Source organism: Rhinoderma darwinii, chromosome 1, assembly GCF_050947455.1.
Source record: "Rhinoderma darwinii isolate aRhiDar2 chromosome 1, aRhiDar2.hap1, whole genome shotgun sequence".
Lineage (NCBI taxonomy): Eukaryota > Metazoa > Chordata > Amphibia > Anura > Rhinodermatidae > Rhinoderma > Rhinoderma darwinii.
In genome coordinates this window covers 463,719,117-463,731,848 of record NC_134687.1, presented here as the reverse complement: position 1 = coordinate 463,731,848, position 12,732 = coordinate 463,719,117, and the positions used below count along the sequence as shown (strand labels likewise).

Here is a 12,732-nt window from a genome sequence, read left to right as displayed (position 1 = left end):
CCTGTAGATAGCACAGTCCCCCCTGCAGATAGCACCACCCCCTGCAGTTAGCACCTCCCCCTGCAGATTGCACCATGCCTATGTAGATAGCCCCGCCGCCCCCTGTAGATACTGCCACCCCCTGCAGATAACGCCTTTTCCTCTCTAGATAGGGCCACCACCCTGTATGAATCAGCACCCCCCCCCCTTAATTGGCACACCCTTCAAGAAAATATCACCACTGTAGCTCCCTGTAGGAGTGGAATCCATCTGGTCGGGGATTCCACTCCTAGAGGGAGCTTATGATGTTAGGGGCTAACTCTAAAAGTGGAATCCCCTGCCTCAGCAGCGCTGTACCCGGGAATTCCACTCCAGGAGTAGCCTCTGACGTCACTGTCAATATATGGATAATCCCTGATCAGTGTCGGCCGGGGATTCCACTTCTAGAGAGAGCCCCTGATGGTGGACAATGTTGTCAGGGGCTCTCTTTAGAAGTTGAAACCCCGGCACAGAGCAATCTGACACCGGGGATTCCGCTCCTCGTGGGAATTTATGTGGTGCTATCTACAGGGGGGGGCACTATTTACAGCGGGGATGGAGAGATGTCGGGGGCTCCCTCTAGGAGGGGAATCCCCTGCCAGAGAGCTAGCTGGGGATTCCGCACCTTCAGGGAGCTTAGGTAGCACTACCTGCAGGGGGTTTTGCGTTATCTACAGGGGGTTGTGTGTGGCACTATCTACAGCGGGGGGCTGTAGCCCGGGGCTCTTAAAGCCCGGCAGACATGAGAGTGCAGCACTGCTCACACTGAAGCAGCACTGCACTCATTAAACCCCGTTTAAGGCTGTCAATGTTTATACACATGGCAAATGCACGGGGCATCAGCAGTTGGAACGTATATATCCATATGGCAGTCGTGAAGACATTAATAAGGTGTGTATGCCCTAGTAGGTCAGAAAACTTACGTTTGTTTTCTTGAAGCAATTCTTTATTCTTGTGACACTAAAAGGGTTTTTTCCCGCAGAGATTGGTTGCGGCAAATTACATTTGACTGTATTTGAAGCCACCAAGGCTTCCATATCTACTTTACCAATCTTTTCTATAACCTCATAGGGGCATTGCTACTTGTCCAAAAACGTATTCTCTATGCTTGGTACTAATATAAAGACTCTATCCCCACGACTAAAATTCCTGACTATTGCAGACCGATTGTAAATGCTGCTTTGAGACTCCTGCGCCCTTTGCAAATGTTCCTCTACTATTGGCATTACTGAAAACCTACAGAATATGGTGTACAATTAACACAGAGTAATTTCTTTAGAAAAAATACAACCTTTATTCAAAATACACACTGATTAAAAGATAAGTCATACAAAGAATGAAAAAGACGTCCCTCAATGCAAGGAGCATGTATAAACAATGTTAGAAAGCGTGGATATGAAGTATACAAAAAGAAGGTAGAAGCAAAATACAAAATGCGTATATTCTGTAATCCAAATGATCCCTAAATGTAAGGAAAGCACAGTTACCACAGATACAAGTGTACAACTGATCACTTGGTGGAATAATCAATGTGGTGTGAAAAGACATATGAGTGGACTTGCATAAACAGAACGAAGGCATTTCGCCGAAATGCGCGTCGGGTCTGACCTCTCTCCGTGCAGAGCGAACTACATGGGTATGTTGCATTTTTACATGCATACTGTTTATGCAAGTCCACTTATATGTCTTGTCACATCACATTGATTATTCCACCAAGTGATCAGTTGTACACTTGTACCTGTGGTAACTGTGCTGTCCTTATATTTAGGGATCATTTGGATCTCAGGATATATTTTGTATTTTGCATTATAACATTGTTTATACATGCTCCCTGCATTCAGGGACGTCTTGTTCATGCTTTGCATGACTCATATTTTAATCAGTGTGTATTTTGAATTAAGGTTGTATTTTTTCTAATTATACCCCATATTCTGTAGGTTTTCATGCTCAACGTTAGGATCAATGCACCAAGATATACTTGGTTTGAACACGTTCTTGTCTTTCCACGGTTTATGACAGAAACTCTACATGTATGTTGACAAGACTTTCCTGAATGTACCAATAGGTTTTTATTGGCATTACTGTAGCAATATGGTTTTGCTTTTGCAACATGTGCTCTATGTCACTTTTGTATGGGATAGAATCTGTCTCCCATGTTTCCTTGGCTATATAAAGTAAATACCATGGGTGCCGGCCATAAATCAACCCAAAGGGAGAGAACTCTGTAGGAGCTTGTGAAACCTCCCTAATGCAAAACATTAAGGTTGGCAAAAAAACAGTCCCAATCTACACCATCTAATTCTACTACCTTTTTCACCATGTTATTAAGGGTTTTGTTGAACCGCTTTACTAACCGATCTGTTTGGGTGTGATACACAGAAGTTCAAATGGATGTGAGTTTAGACAGCTTGCATAGATCTTTCATAACGTTTGACCTAACGGGGATGCCCTGGTCAGTGAGGATTTCTTTAGGCATCCCAGTTCGGGAAAACATGTAAAACAATTCCATGCAATACTATTAGAGGCAGTGTTTCATAAGGGCACTGCTTCAGTAAAGCACGTTGCATAATCCAAAATTACCAAAATATATTGGTGTCCTCTGTCTGACTTGACTATGGCACTTACCAAATTCATAGCAATCCTCTCAAATGGTACATCAAGAATTGGAAGCAGAACCAAAGGGCTGTGAAAGTGTGATGTTGGACTACGTATCGGACATGTGGGGCATGACTCACAGTATTTATTCACTTCCTTATATAGCCCTGGCTAGAAAAATATTTTCCTGTAATCTGCTGTCCACCCCTTGTTGTCACAAAAAACCCGTTCCTAGTTATAGAGCAGAATTTATATACTACAGAAAGTGGGTGGGTGTCTCTTCAGTTCCTGCCAATAGACGTCCACAGAGAAAGGATGGGGGAGCCGAAAGAGACTCAGACAAATGCTGCAGCTTCCTGGTAAGTGTTAGTGTCTCACCCCAGTGCTGGATTCTCAGATACACTGCTCATTACTACTGTATAATCTCCTCTATCATGCTGCAGCTTTAATATATATATATATATATATATATATATATATATATATATATATATATATATATATATATATATATATATATATATATGTATATGTTATAAAAAGAGAAAGGACAGCAGGATTCTCATCTTCCATGTGTGCATTGTATAGAAGACATGATAGCTGCACAGAATAGAAATGGTGAGGGGTCAACGGCGCTCCTCCGAGGCTATGCGTGGAATGAGATGGTTTAGATTGCCGGCTGCCACCCACTGCAGTTCCTCGGTAATAATTCCTTGTTGCCGGGGACAAAGCATATAGAAGAAAAATTAACAGGATGCTAATCCAATCATAGTAACAATATACAAGAAAACCAACCCAAGAAAATATGATCGACTACAGCACAAATGTAGAGAAAAATACAAATTATTCTTTATTGGAATAAAAACATGAGACAGATAAAAATGGAACTAGGGGATGAGTCACACAGTAAAAAAGGACGTCTGATCAGTCAAACATGCCAGGTATGGATATTGTGTCCACGTATTGTGTAATAGCAAAATAGGAGTAAATGCATGTAGTCATATAAAGAGCCGTGTCTAATGGAAAACAGCACGGATATAATCAAGGTACATCAGATGACAACAGCACAAATCGCAGAGAGGTAAAAAGCAGATGCCGATAGCTGTGGTAATTACAAAATACGTATATACCATCAATAATGATTACAACTAGTTACCAATGTAATGTGCACCAAGTAGTGCCAGAAAGTGCTTGAAATCAGAAGATGACCATAAATGATGAACATAATGGAGCTATGCTTGCTACACAGGACAGAAAAGATAACACTACATACCAGTGGACATGATGGAAACAGGGATGAAACGTCCTGACCCGACGCGCGTTTCGGCGATTGCCTTCGTCCGGGGTTAGGGTCACAACTGCTTGTGCCCACCTATATATAGTATAGAGCCATGTACATGTGTGTAATTAGATGCTGTAAGGAGAGGTATCATGGACCGGATGTGGAGAGTCGGCGTCTGATGCGGGGTACCAAGATGGCGCTGCCCCACTTCCTGTACCACGTCATCAGAGAGGATGTGAGGCGGCGAGGTCTGACCACGCCCCCCACATCCTGCTCCAATCATAGACAGCGGACGGAAGAGGCCAGGGCCACTCCCCCCCCCGGGGGAAATCTGTAATTTTGTCTGGATTTCTTGGATGTCAAAATTTTCACGGATGAACAGGGTTTCCTGCATAGCGATGTTTTTCGCAAGGAAACTTCTGTGAATGCATTACTACATTCTTCTTCATCTCATCCCCCGCAGACCATCCAAGCGGTTCCCATCGGGCAATTTTTGCGAATAAGGAGAATATGCTCCTCTGATCCATTATTTGAAAGACAGGCAGATGATCTCAAAGACCGATTTTTGGAACGGGGTTACAGCAAGAGATCCATTAAAAAAGCCTACCAAAGGGCAAAGCGCACACCGAGAGATGACCTGCTGTTTCCTAAGCAAAAGACAGATAAACTCCATCAGGTGAGATTCATCACTGGATATCACTCACGATGGCAACAGATGAGAGAAATCCTAAAGAGGTACTGGCCGATCTTACTATCTGATCCCACTTTGGATAGGTTCATTACGAAATATCCTAGTGTTACAGCTAGACGATCCAAAAATCTAAAAGATCATCTAGTCAAAAGTCATTATGATCAAACAAAATCAAAATACCCATTTGGGACCAAGGGTCCAAAATGGGGTTGTAAGCCTTGTGGACAATGTGTCGCGTGCCCCAATGTAGAAAAAACAAGCACCTTCACTAATGCCTCAGGTAGTAAGACCTTCAACATAACTCACTCCATCACATGTACCACCAAAGCTGTTGTGTACTATGCAGTTTGTCCTTGTCCAAAAATTTATGTCGGTCTCACTTCCAGGGAGCTAAAGGTCCGTGTACGAGAACATATGGCCGACATTAAGCGGGCATCAGGGGCAGAGAATTTGGAGAACTTGAAACCTGTGGCTCGGCATTTTAAATTGCATCACTCCTGCGACCCCTCAAAATTAAAGGTGAGGGGAATTGACCATATAATTTGTGGCACGAGAGGTGGGGCCATTAAACAAAAGCTTGCACAATGCGAGACTCGCTGGATCTGGACTCTTGGGACAATGTTTCCACATGGACTTAATGAATCTCTGAGCTTCGCTCCGTTTTTGTAGCCATTGACTCCTGTCATGGGTCTTGGTTTTTACCCTTTCCTCATTTTCTGTGTCACTTTTTAGCACTAACTACCCTCTTTCTGCCCATTTGTATATACAGAGCCATGGTATCATTCACAGTGATCATCAGAGGAGGCTATCGATTGGACCACAGTGAAAGTTCCGAATAGAGGACAACGAGGAAATAAGAACGAGAATTTATTTGATATGTTTTCCTGCATTCATATATGCACTTTATTGTTATGTGATTTTAATATTAATTTTTATACATATTGCGTTTTACTGTTACGTCACATATATACTATACGCATAGTCCTTAGTATGGTCTCTTGTTGTGACTGGCGACCTATTTCCTTTAAATATAGCATACTTATGGTGTATTGCACGATATGTTCACATGCTTATGGTGTATTGTACGATATGCTCATATGCATAAAAATTCAATCTCCTTCACACATTATTTTGTCATGTACACTTAGTATAGTTTGCATCACAGTTAACAACTACCAGCTTGTTGACCTCGTATTCACATTTCATGCCATCACATTATCGGTCCTTTTTATTTTACATTTTTCGGTACCGTCGTACACTTTTTATGTTTCACCAACTGGTCCATTTATTTTTTAATATCCAGGCACAAACTTCACCAACTGGTCCATTTATTCTGTAATATCCAGGCACAAACTTTCTCCTATTTCATTTCACTCATTCCCTTTACTTGTCATTCATTCACTTCACCACAAGGTGTCTCACTCCACTCCTATTCACATTCTCACTTATTATCCTTCACCTTTTGTGATTGATTTTTTTTATGTTTGCATCGGCACATTTAGATATTTTATGGTATTATCTGTAACATCTACTCTGGCTGTACTATTTCAGCTTAAACATCTATCCTGTCTAATCCTCTTCTGGCATACATGTGATCTGTGGCAGTGCGCTGATGGTATGGTTATTCTGTATAATTACAGATTTCCCCCGGGGGGGGGAGTGGCCCTGGCCTCTTCCGTCCGCTGTCTATGATTGGAGCAGGATGTGGGGGGCGTGGTCAGACCTCGCCGCCTCACATCCTCTCTGATGACGTGGTACAGGAAGTGGGGCAGCGCCATCTTGGTACCCCGCATCAGACGCCGACTCTCCACATCCGGTCCATGATACCTCTCCTTACAGCATCTAATTACACACATGTACATGGCTCTATACTATATATAGGTGGGCACAAGCAGTTGTGACCCTAACCCCGGACGAAGGCAATCGCCGAAACGCGCGTCGGGTCAGGACGTTTCATCCCTGTTTCCATCATGTCCACTGGTATGTAGTGTTATCTTTTCTGTCCTGTGCAGCAAGCATAGCTCCATTATGTTCATCATTTATGGTCATCTTCTGATTTCAAGCACTTTCTGGCACTACTTGGTGCACATTACATTGGTAACTAGTTGTAATCATTATTGATGGTATATACGTATTTTGTAATTACCACAGCTATCGGCATCTGCTTTTTACCTCTCTGCGATTTGTGCTGTTGTCATCTGATGTACCTTGATTATATCCGTGCTGTTTTCCATTAGACACGGCTCTTTATATGACTACATGCATTTACTCCTATTTTGCTATTACACAATACGTGGACACAATATCCATACCTGGCATGTTTGACTGATCAGACGTCCTTTTTTACTGTGTGACTCATCCCCTAGTTCCATTTTTATCTGTCTCATGTTTTTATTCCAATAAAGAATAATTTGTATTTTTCTCTACATTTGTGCTGTAGTCGATCATATTTTCTTGGGTTGGTTTTCTGTCAATTTCTGATCGACGCACCAAGTATATCTTGGTTACTTCGTAGGATTCAATATATAGTGCATCTATTATGGCCAGTAATGTTGTCTCATAGTTCATTTTGTTGATACTTTCTAGCACTATTTTCCATTGCATCCTATGTGTTGGTATTTTATCGGTCTTGTACTTAATTTTTTCTGTGTTCTCACAGAGCTCAATACCACGGGCCTCATGGATTATAAAGCCAGGGAATGTGCCTGGCGATCCCAGATGGAACAGGTTTTCAAGGATGAGTCCCCAGTATTTGGTTTTAATGTTTGCAAAAATGTCAGCGAGCTTCAGAGTAAATACACAAATCTGTTACACCGCCGCATGAAAGTGTGGTGGAACAAAACCTTCCTGGAAAATTACATCCAGAGAAACCTTGTCCCAAGGGGTCTGAGAATCCAAATCTTCCCTTCCTTCCCCATTATTGAGGAGGAGTTCACGTCTAAATGGGAAGAGGTGTGCAACCAGAGCTCGAGGAAATTCATGGAGCTTCTGGTTGACCTCAACCAGAAAATGATAGTGTCGATGGACGAAGAAATAGAAAATGTCCAGGCTCAATTTTTTCCACTTATGTCCACAGACAGTATGGTCAAGTTTAAACACAACCTTGATGCACAATTTGTTGAATGGGAAAAAGACATTCAAGACACTAAATCTAAGAAATTCTCTAGAGACATCGGAGACTTCCAAAATAATAAGGTATATAGATGGAGAAGAAATCATGCCCCAGGAGGCCGTAGCCGTACTCCCTCTATTTCCTCTGTGTCCTCCCAGAGTGAAACAGAGCACATGTCCCTTAGACCCAACTTCAACACTCGCCCTAAAAGGAAAATGGCACAGAGACAAGTGGCCAATAGAAAGCGGCTAGATGTACGGGATCAGAGCAGCAGTTTGAAGGTAATTAATTTGTCAACACACGTATTTTCTAATATCGATCTAGAATTAATAACCAAAGGCTTGACGTTTTCACCAAGTGCTGGTTTTGATATATTCTCTGCAGTGAAAGACCTACACATCTTCGGCCGTTCACTCATCTTTAAAAAATGGTTTGATAAACCAGTGGACAGGGAACATTTTCCAACTATGGAGGAACAACAGGCACTTAAAGTTTTAGAGGATCTATTGGATGAGCACAAGACTGACGATGCTACAGGTAATATTCCAGTGTGCATCCGCACTAAATCCAAGAAGTTCCCTGCTCTTAGCTTATGCCCCGCTGTTGATCTGTTTATCAAAACAGTGACCCAGGAATTTTGGAACATTCCAAGGCACATTAAAAATGATAACCTAACTCCCTCAGAGAGAAGCAGCCTCAAACAATTACAAAAAATCAACGATGTGGTATTCAAGGCGGCGGATAAGGGGGGAAATGTGGTGGTCTGGCCATGTGTCATGTATGAGGCAGAGGTGAATCGACAGTTGAGGAATAAACAATGTTACAAGAAATTAACTTTTAACCCCTTGCTGTCCTTTAGATCAGAGTTACAGGGCAGACTTCTGCAGGCAGTAGAAGATAACACCATCTCCAAAGAACTACATACGGCACTTTCAATGGATGAGCCAACCGTACCAACCCTATATCTACTACCCAAGATCCACAAAAATGAAAAGATCCCACCAGGAAGGCCCATTATTTCAGGTAGGGGCAGCCTCACGGAGGGGATTTGTAAATTCATTGATTTCCATCTCAAAAACCTTGTAATTAATTTACCATCATACATTCGTGATACGGCCGACTTGCTGCAGAAGATCAGCGGTGTCAGCATTGACAATGATATGCTCCTTGTGACCATTGATGTGGAATCCCCATACACATGCATTAAGCATGAAGACGGGATAAGGGCAGTCAAATATTTTCTATCTATGTCAGAATTGGACAAATCACTCTGCTCATTCATCATTCAGATGCTTGAGTTTGTCCTAACACACAACTTTTTTGTATTCAATGGTTGTTTCTACCTACAGCTCCAGGGAACAGCCATGGGGGCAGCATGTGCACCATCGTATGCAAACCTGTTCCTGGGGCTGTGGGAAAGAGATCTCTTTTCAGATGACGGGAATGACTCAATGGCACGGGTCCTTCTTTGGACCCGTTACACTGATGACATTCTGGTCATCTGGAAGGGCACACATGTGGATCTTGACTCATTTATGATTGGGTTGAATACAAACGATGTAAATTTAAAATTTACGTATAAAGCACATCCCAGTTGTCTGGATTTCTTGGATGTCAAAATTTTCACGGATGAACAGGGTTTCCTGCATAGCGATGTTTTTCGCAAGGAAACTTCTGTGAATGCATTACTACATTCTTCTTCATCTCATCCCCCGCAGACCATCCAAGCGGTTCCCATCGGGCAATTTTTGCGAATAAGGAGAATATGCTCCTCTGATCCATTATTTGAAAGACAGGCAGATGATCTCAAAGACCGATTTTTGGAACGGGGTTACAGCAAGAGATCCATTAAAAAAGCCTACCAAAGGGCAAAGCGCACACCGAGAGATGACCTGCTGTTTCCTAAGCAAAAGACAGATAAACTCCATCAGGTGAGATTCATCACTGGATATCACTCACGATGGCAACAGATGAGAGAAATCCTAAAGAGGTACTGGCCGATCTTACTATCTGATCCCACTTTGGATAGGTTCATTACGAAATATCCTAGTGTTACAGCTAGACGATCCAAAAATCTAAAAGATCATCTAGTCAAAAGTCATTATGATCAAACAAAATCAAAATACCCATTTGGGACCAAGGGTCCAAAATGGGGTTGTAAGCCTTGTGGACAATGTGTCGCGTGCCCCAATGTAGAAAAAACAAGCACCTTCACTAATGCCTCAGGTAGTAAGACCTTCAACATAACTCACTCCATCACATGTACCACCAAAGCTGTTGTGTACTATGCAGTTTGTCCTTGTCCAAAAATTTATGTCGGTCTCACTTCCAGGGAGCTAAAGGTCCGTGTACGAGAACATATGGCCGACATTAAGCGGGCATCAGGGGCAGAGAATTTGGAGAACTTGAAACCTGTGGCTCGGCATTTTAAATTGCATCACTCCTGCGACCCCTCAAAATTAAAGGTGAGGGGAATTGACCATATAATTTGTGGCACGAGAGGTGGGGCCATTAAACAAAAGCTTGCACAATGCGAGACTCGCTGGATCTGGACTCTTGGGACAATGTTTCCACATGGACTTAATGAATCTCTGAGCTTCGCTCCGTTTTTGTAGCCATTGACTCCTGTCATGGGTCTTGGTTTTTACCCTTTCCTCATTTTCTGTGTCACTTTTTAGCACTAACTACCCTCTTTCTGCCCATTTGTATATACAGAGCCATGGTATCATTCACAGTGATCATCAGAGGAGGCTATCGATTGGACCACAGTGAAAGTTCCGAATAGAGGACAACGAGGAAATAAGAACGAGAATTTATTTGATATGTTTTCCTGCATTCATATATGCACTTTATTGTTATGTGATTTTAATATTAATTTTTATACATATTGCGTTTTACTGTTACGTCACATATATACTATACGCATAGTCCTTAGTATGGTCTCTTGTTGTGACTGGCGACCTATTTCCTTTAAATATAGCATACTTATGGTGTATTGCACGATATGTTCACATGCTTATGGTGTATTGTACGATATGCTCATATGCATAAAAATTCAATCTCCTTCACACATTATTTTGTCATGTACACTTAGTATAGTTTGCATCACAGTTAACAACTACCAGCTTGTTGACCTCGTATTCACATTTCATGCCATCACATTATCGGTCCTTTTTATTTTACATTTTTCGGTACCGTCGTACACTTTTTATGTTTCACCAACTGGTCCATTTATTTTTTAATATCCAGGCACAAACTTCACCAACTGGTCCATTTATTCTGTAATATCCAGGCACAAACTTTCTCCTATTTCATTTCACTCATTCCCTTTACTTGTCATTCATTCACTTCACCACAAGGTGTCTCACTCCACTCCTATTCACATTCTCACTTATTATCCTTCACCTTTTGTGATTGATTTTTTTTATGTTTGCATCGGCACATTTAGATATTTTATGGTATTATCTGTAACATCTACTCTGGCTGTACTATTTCAGCTTAAACATCTATCCTGTCTAATCCTCTTCTGGCATACATGTGATCTGTGGCAGTGCGCTGATGGTATGGTTATTCTGTATAATTACAGATTTCCCCCGGGGGGGGGAGTGGCCCTGGCCTCTTCCGTCCGCTGTCTATGATTGGAGCAGGATGTGGGGGGCGTGGTCAGACCTCGCCGCCTCACATCCTCTCTGATGACGTGGTACAGGAAGTGGGGCAGCGCCATCTTGGTACCCCGCATCAGACGCCGACTCTCCACATCCGGTCCATGATACCTCTCCTTACAGCATCTAATTACACACATGTACATGGCTCTATACTATATATAGGTGGGCACAAGCAGTTGTGACCCTAACCCCGGACGAAGGCAATCGCCGAAACGCGCGTCGGGTCAGGACGTTTCATCCCTGTTTCCATCATGTCCACTGGTATGTAGTGTTATCTTTTCTGTCCTGTGTAGCAAGCATAGCTCCATTATGTTCATCATTTATGGTCATCTTCTGATTTCAAGCACTTTCTGGCACTACTTGGTGCACATTACATTGGTAACTAGTTGTAATCATTATTGATGGTATATACGTATTTTGTAATTACCACAGCTATCGGCATCTGCTTTTTACCTCTCTGCGATTTGTGCTGTTGTCATCTGATGTACCTTGATTATATCCGTGCTGTTTTCCATTAGACACGGCTCTTTATATGACTACATGCATTTACTCCTATTTTGCTATTACACAATACGTGGACACAATATCCATACCTGGCATGTTTGACTGATCAGACGTCCTTTTTTACTGTGTGACTCATCCCCTAGTTCCATTTTTATCTGTCTCATGTTTTTATTCCAATAAAGAATAATTTGTATTTTTCTCTACATTTGTGCTGTAGTCGATCATATTTTCTTGGGTTGGTTTTCTGTCAATTTCTGATCGACGCACCAAGTATATCTTGGTTACTTCGTAGGATTCAATATATAGTGCATCTATTATGGCCAGTAATGTTGTCTCATAGTTCATTTTGTTGATACTTTCTAGCACTATTTTCCATTGCATCCTATGTGTTGGTATTTTATCGGTCTTGTTTTTAACAATATACAAGAGCAGGGGCGTAACTAGGAAAGACTGGGCCCCATAGCAAACTCTTGACCGGGCACCACCCACCGGGTGCCACAAGTAGCCCCCTTATAAATAGTACCCCCTGTAGAATGTGCCATACAGCCCCCCTGTAGATGTGCTATATAGCCCCGCCTATAGACAGTGTCACACCCCATTTGTAGATAGCCCCTCCTTAGTAGATAGTGCAGCACAGCCCCATCTTAATAGTAGATTGCACCACACTCAGCCCCCTGTATATAGAGCCACAGCCCTCCCCCTTGTAAATAGTGCCATACATTTCCCCCTTGTGCATAGTGCCACACAGCTTTCCCTTGTGTATAGTGCCACACAGCTCCCCCTTGTGTATAGTGCCACACAGCTCCCCCTTGTGTATAGTGCCACAAGGCAATAGTGCATCCGAGAAAATTGTATCAGCCAGGGA

At 42.3% G+C, this 12,732-nt stretch overlaps 1 protein-coding gene across 4 annotated transcripts; it reads left to right on the top strand.

The window, feature by feature from the left end:
- Positions 1-4,273: 4,273 nt before the first annotated feature.
- Positions 4,274-12,070, top strand: LOC142657770 (uncharacterized). Of its 4 annotated transcripts, none has more exons than XR_012849976.1 (4): positions 4,274-6,566; positions 7,246-8,721; positions 9,417-9,629; positions 10,031-12,070. XR_012849976.1 is itself a non-coding variant. In XM_075833137.1 (3 exons), exons 1-3 carry the CDS (start codon positions 6,557-6,559, stop codon positions 9,473-9,475), a joined length of 1,545 nt encoding a protein of 514 aa, XP_075689252.1. In that variant the 5' UTR covers positions 4,274-6,556; the 3' UTR covers positions 9,476-12,070. The 4 variants fall into 4 exon arrangements, 2 of the variants coding, with proteins under 2 accessions (XP_075689252.1, XP_075689269.1); XR_012849977.1 differs by having other exon boundaries at positions 9,417-10,163; positions 10,414-12,070; XM_075833137.1 differs by having other exon boundaries at positions 9,417-12,070.
- Positions 12,071-12,732: the final 662 nt, after the last annotated feature.

What these genes read in the sequence shown, in the direction of transcription:
- LOC142657770 (XM_075833137.1), top strand. An exon ending in AGGAAGGCCCATTATTTCAG is followed by an intron (nt 8,722 to 9,416) that starts GTAGGGGCAGCC and finishes CATCCCCCGCAG; the next exon opens with ACCATCCAAGCGGTTCCCAT.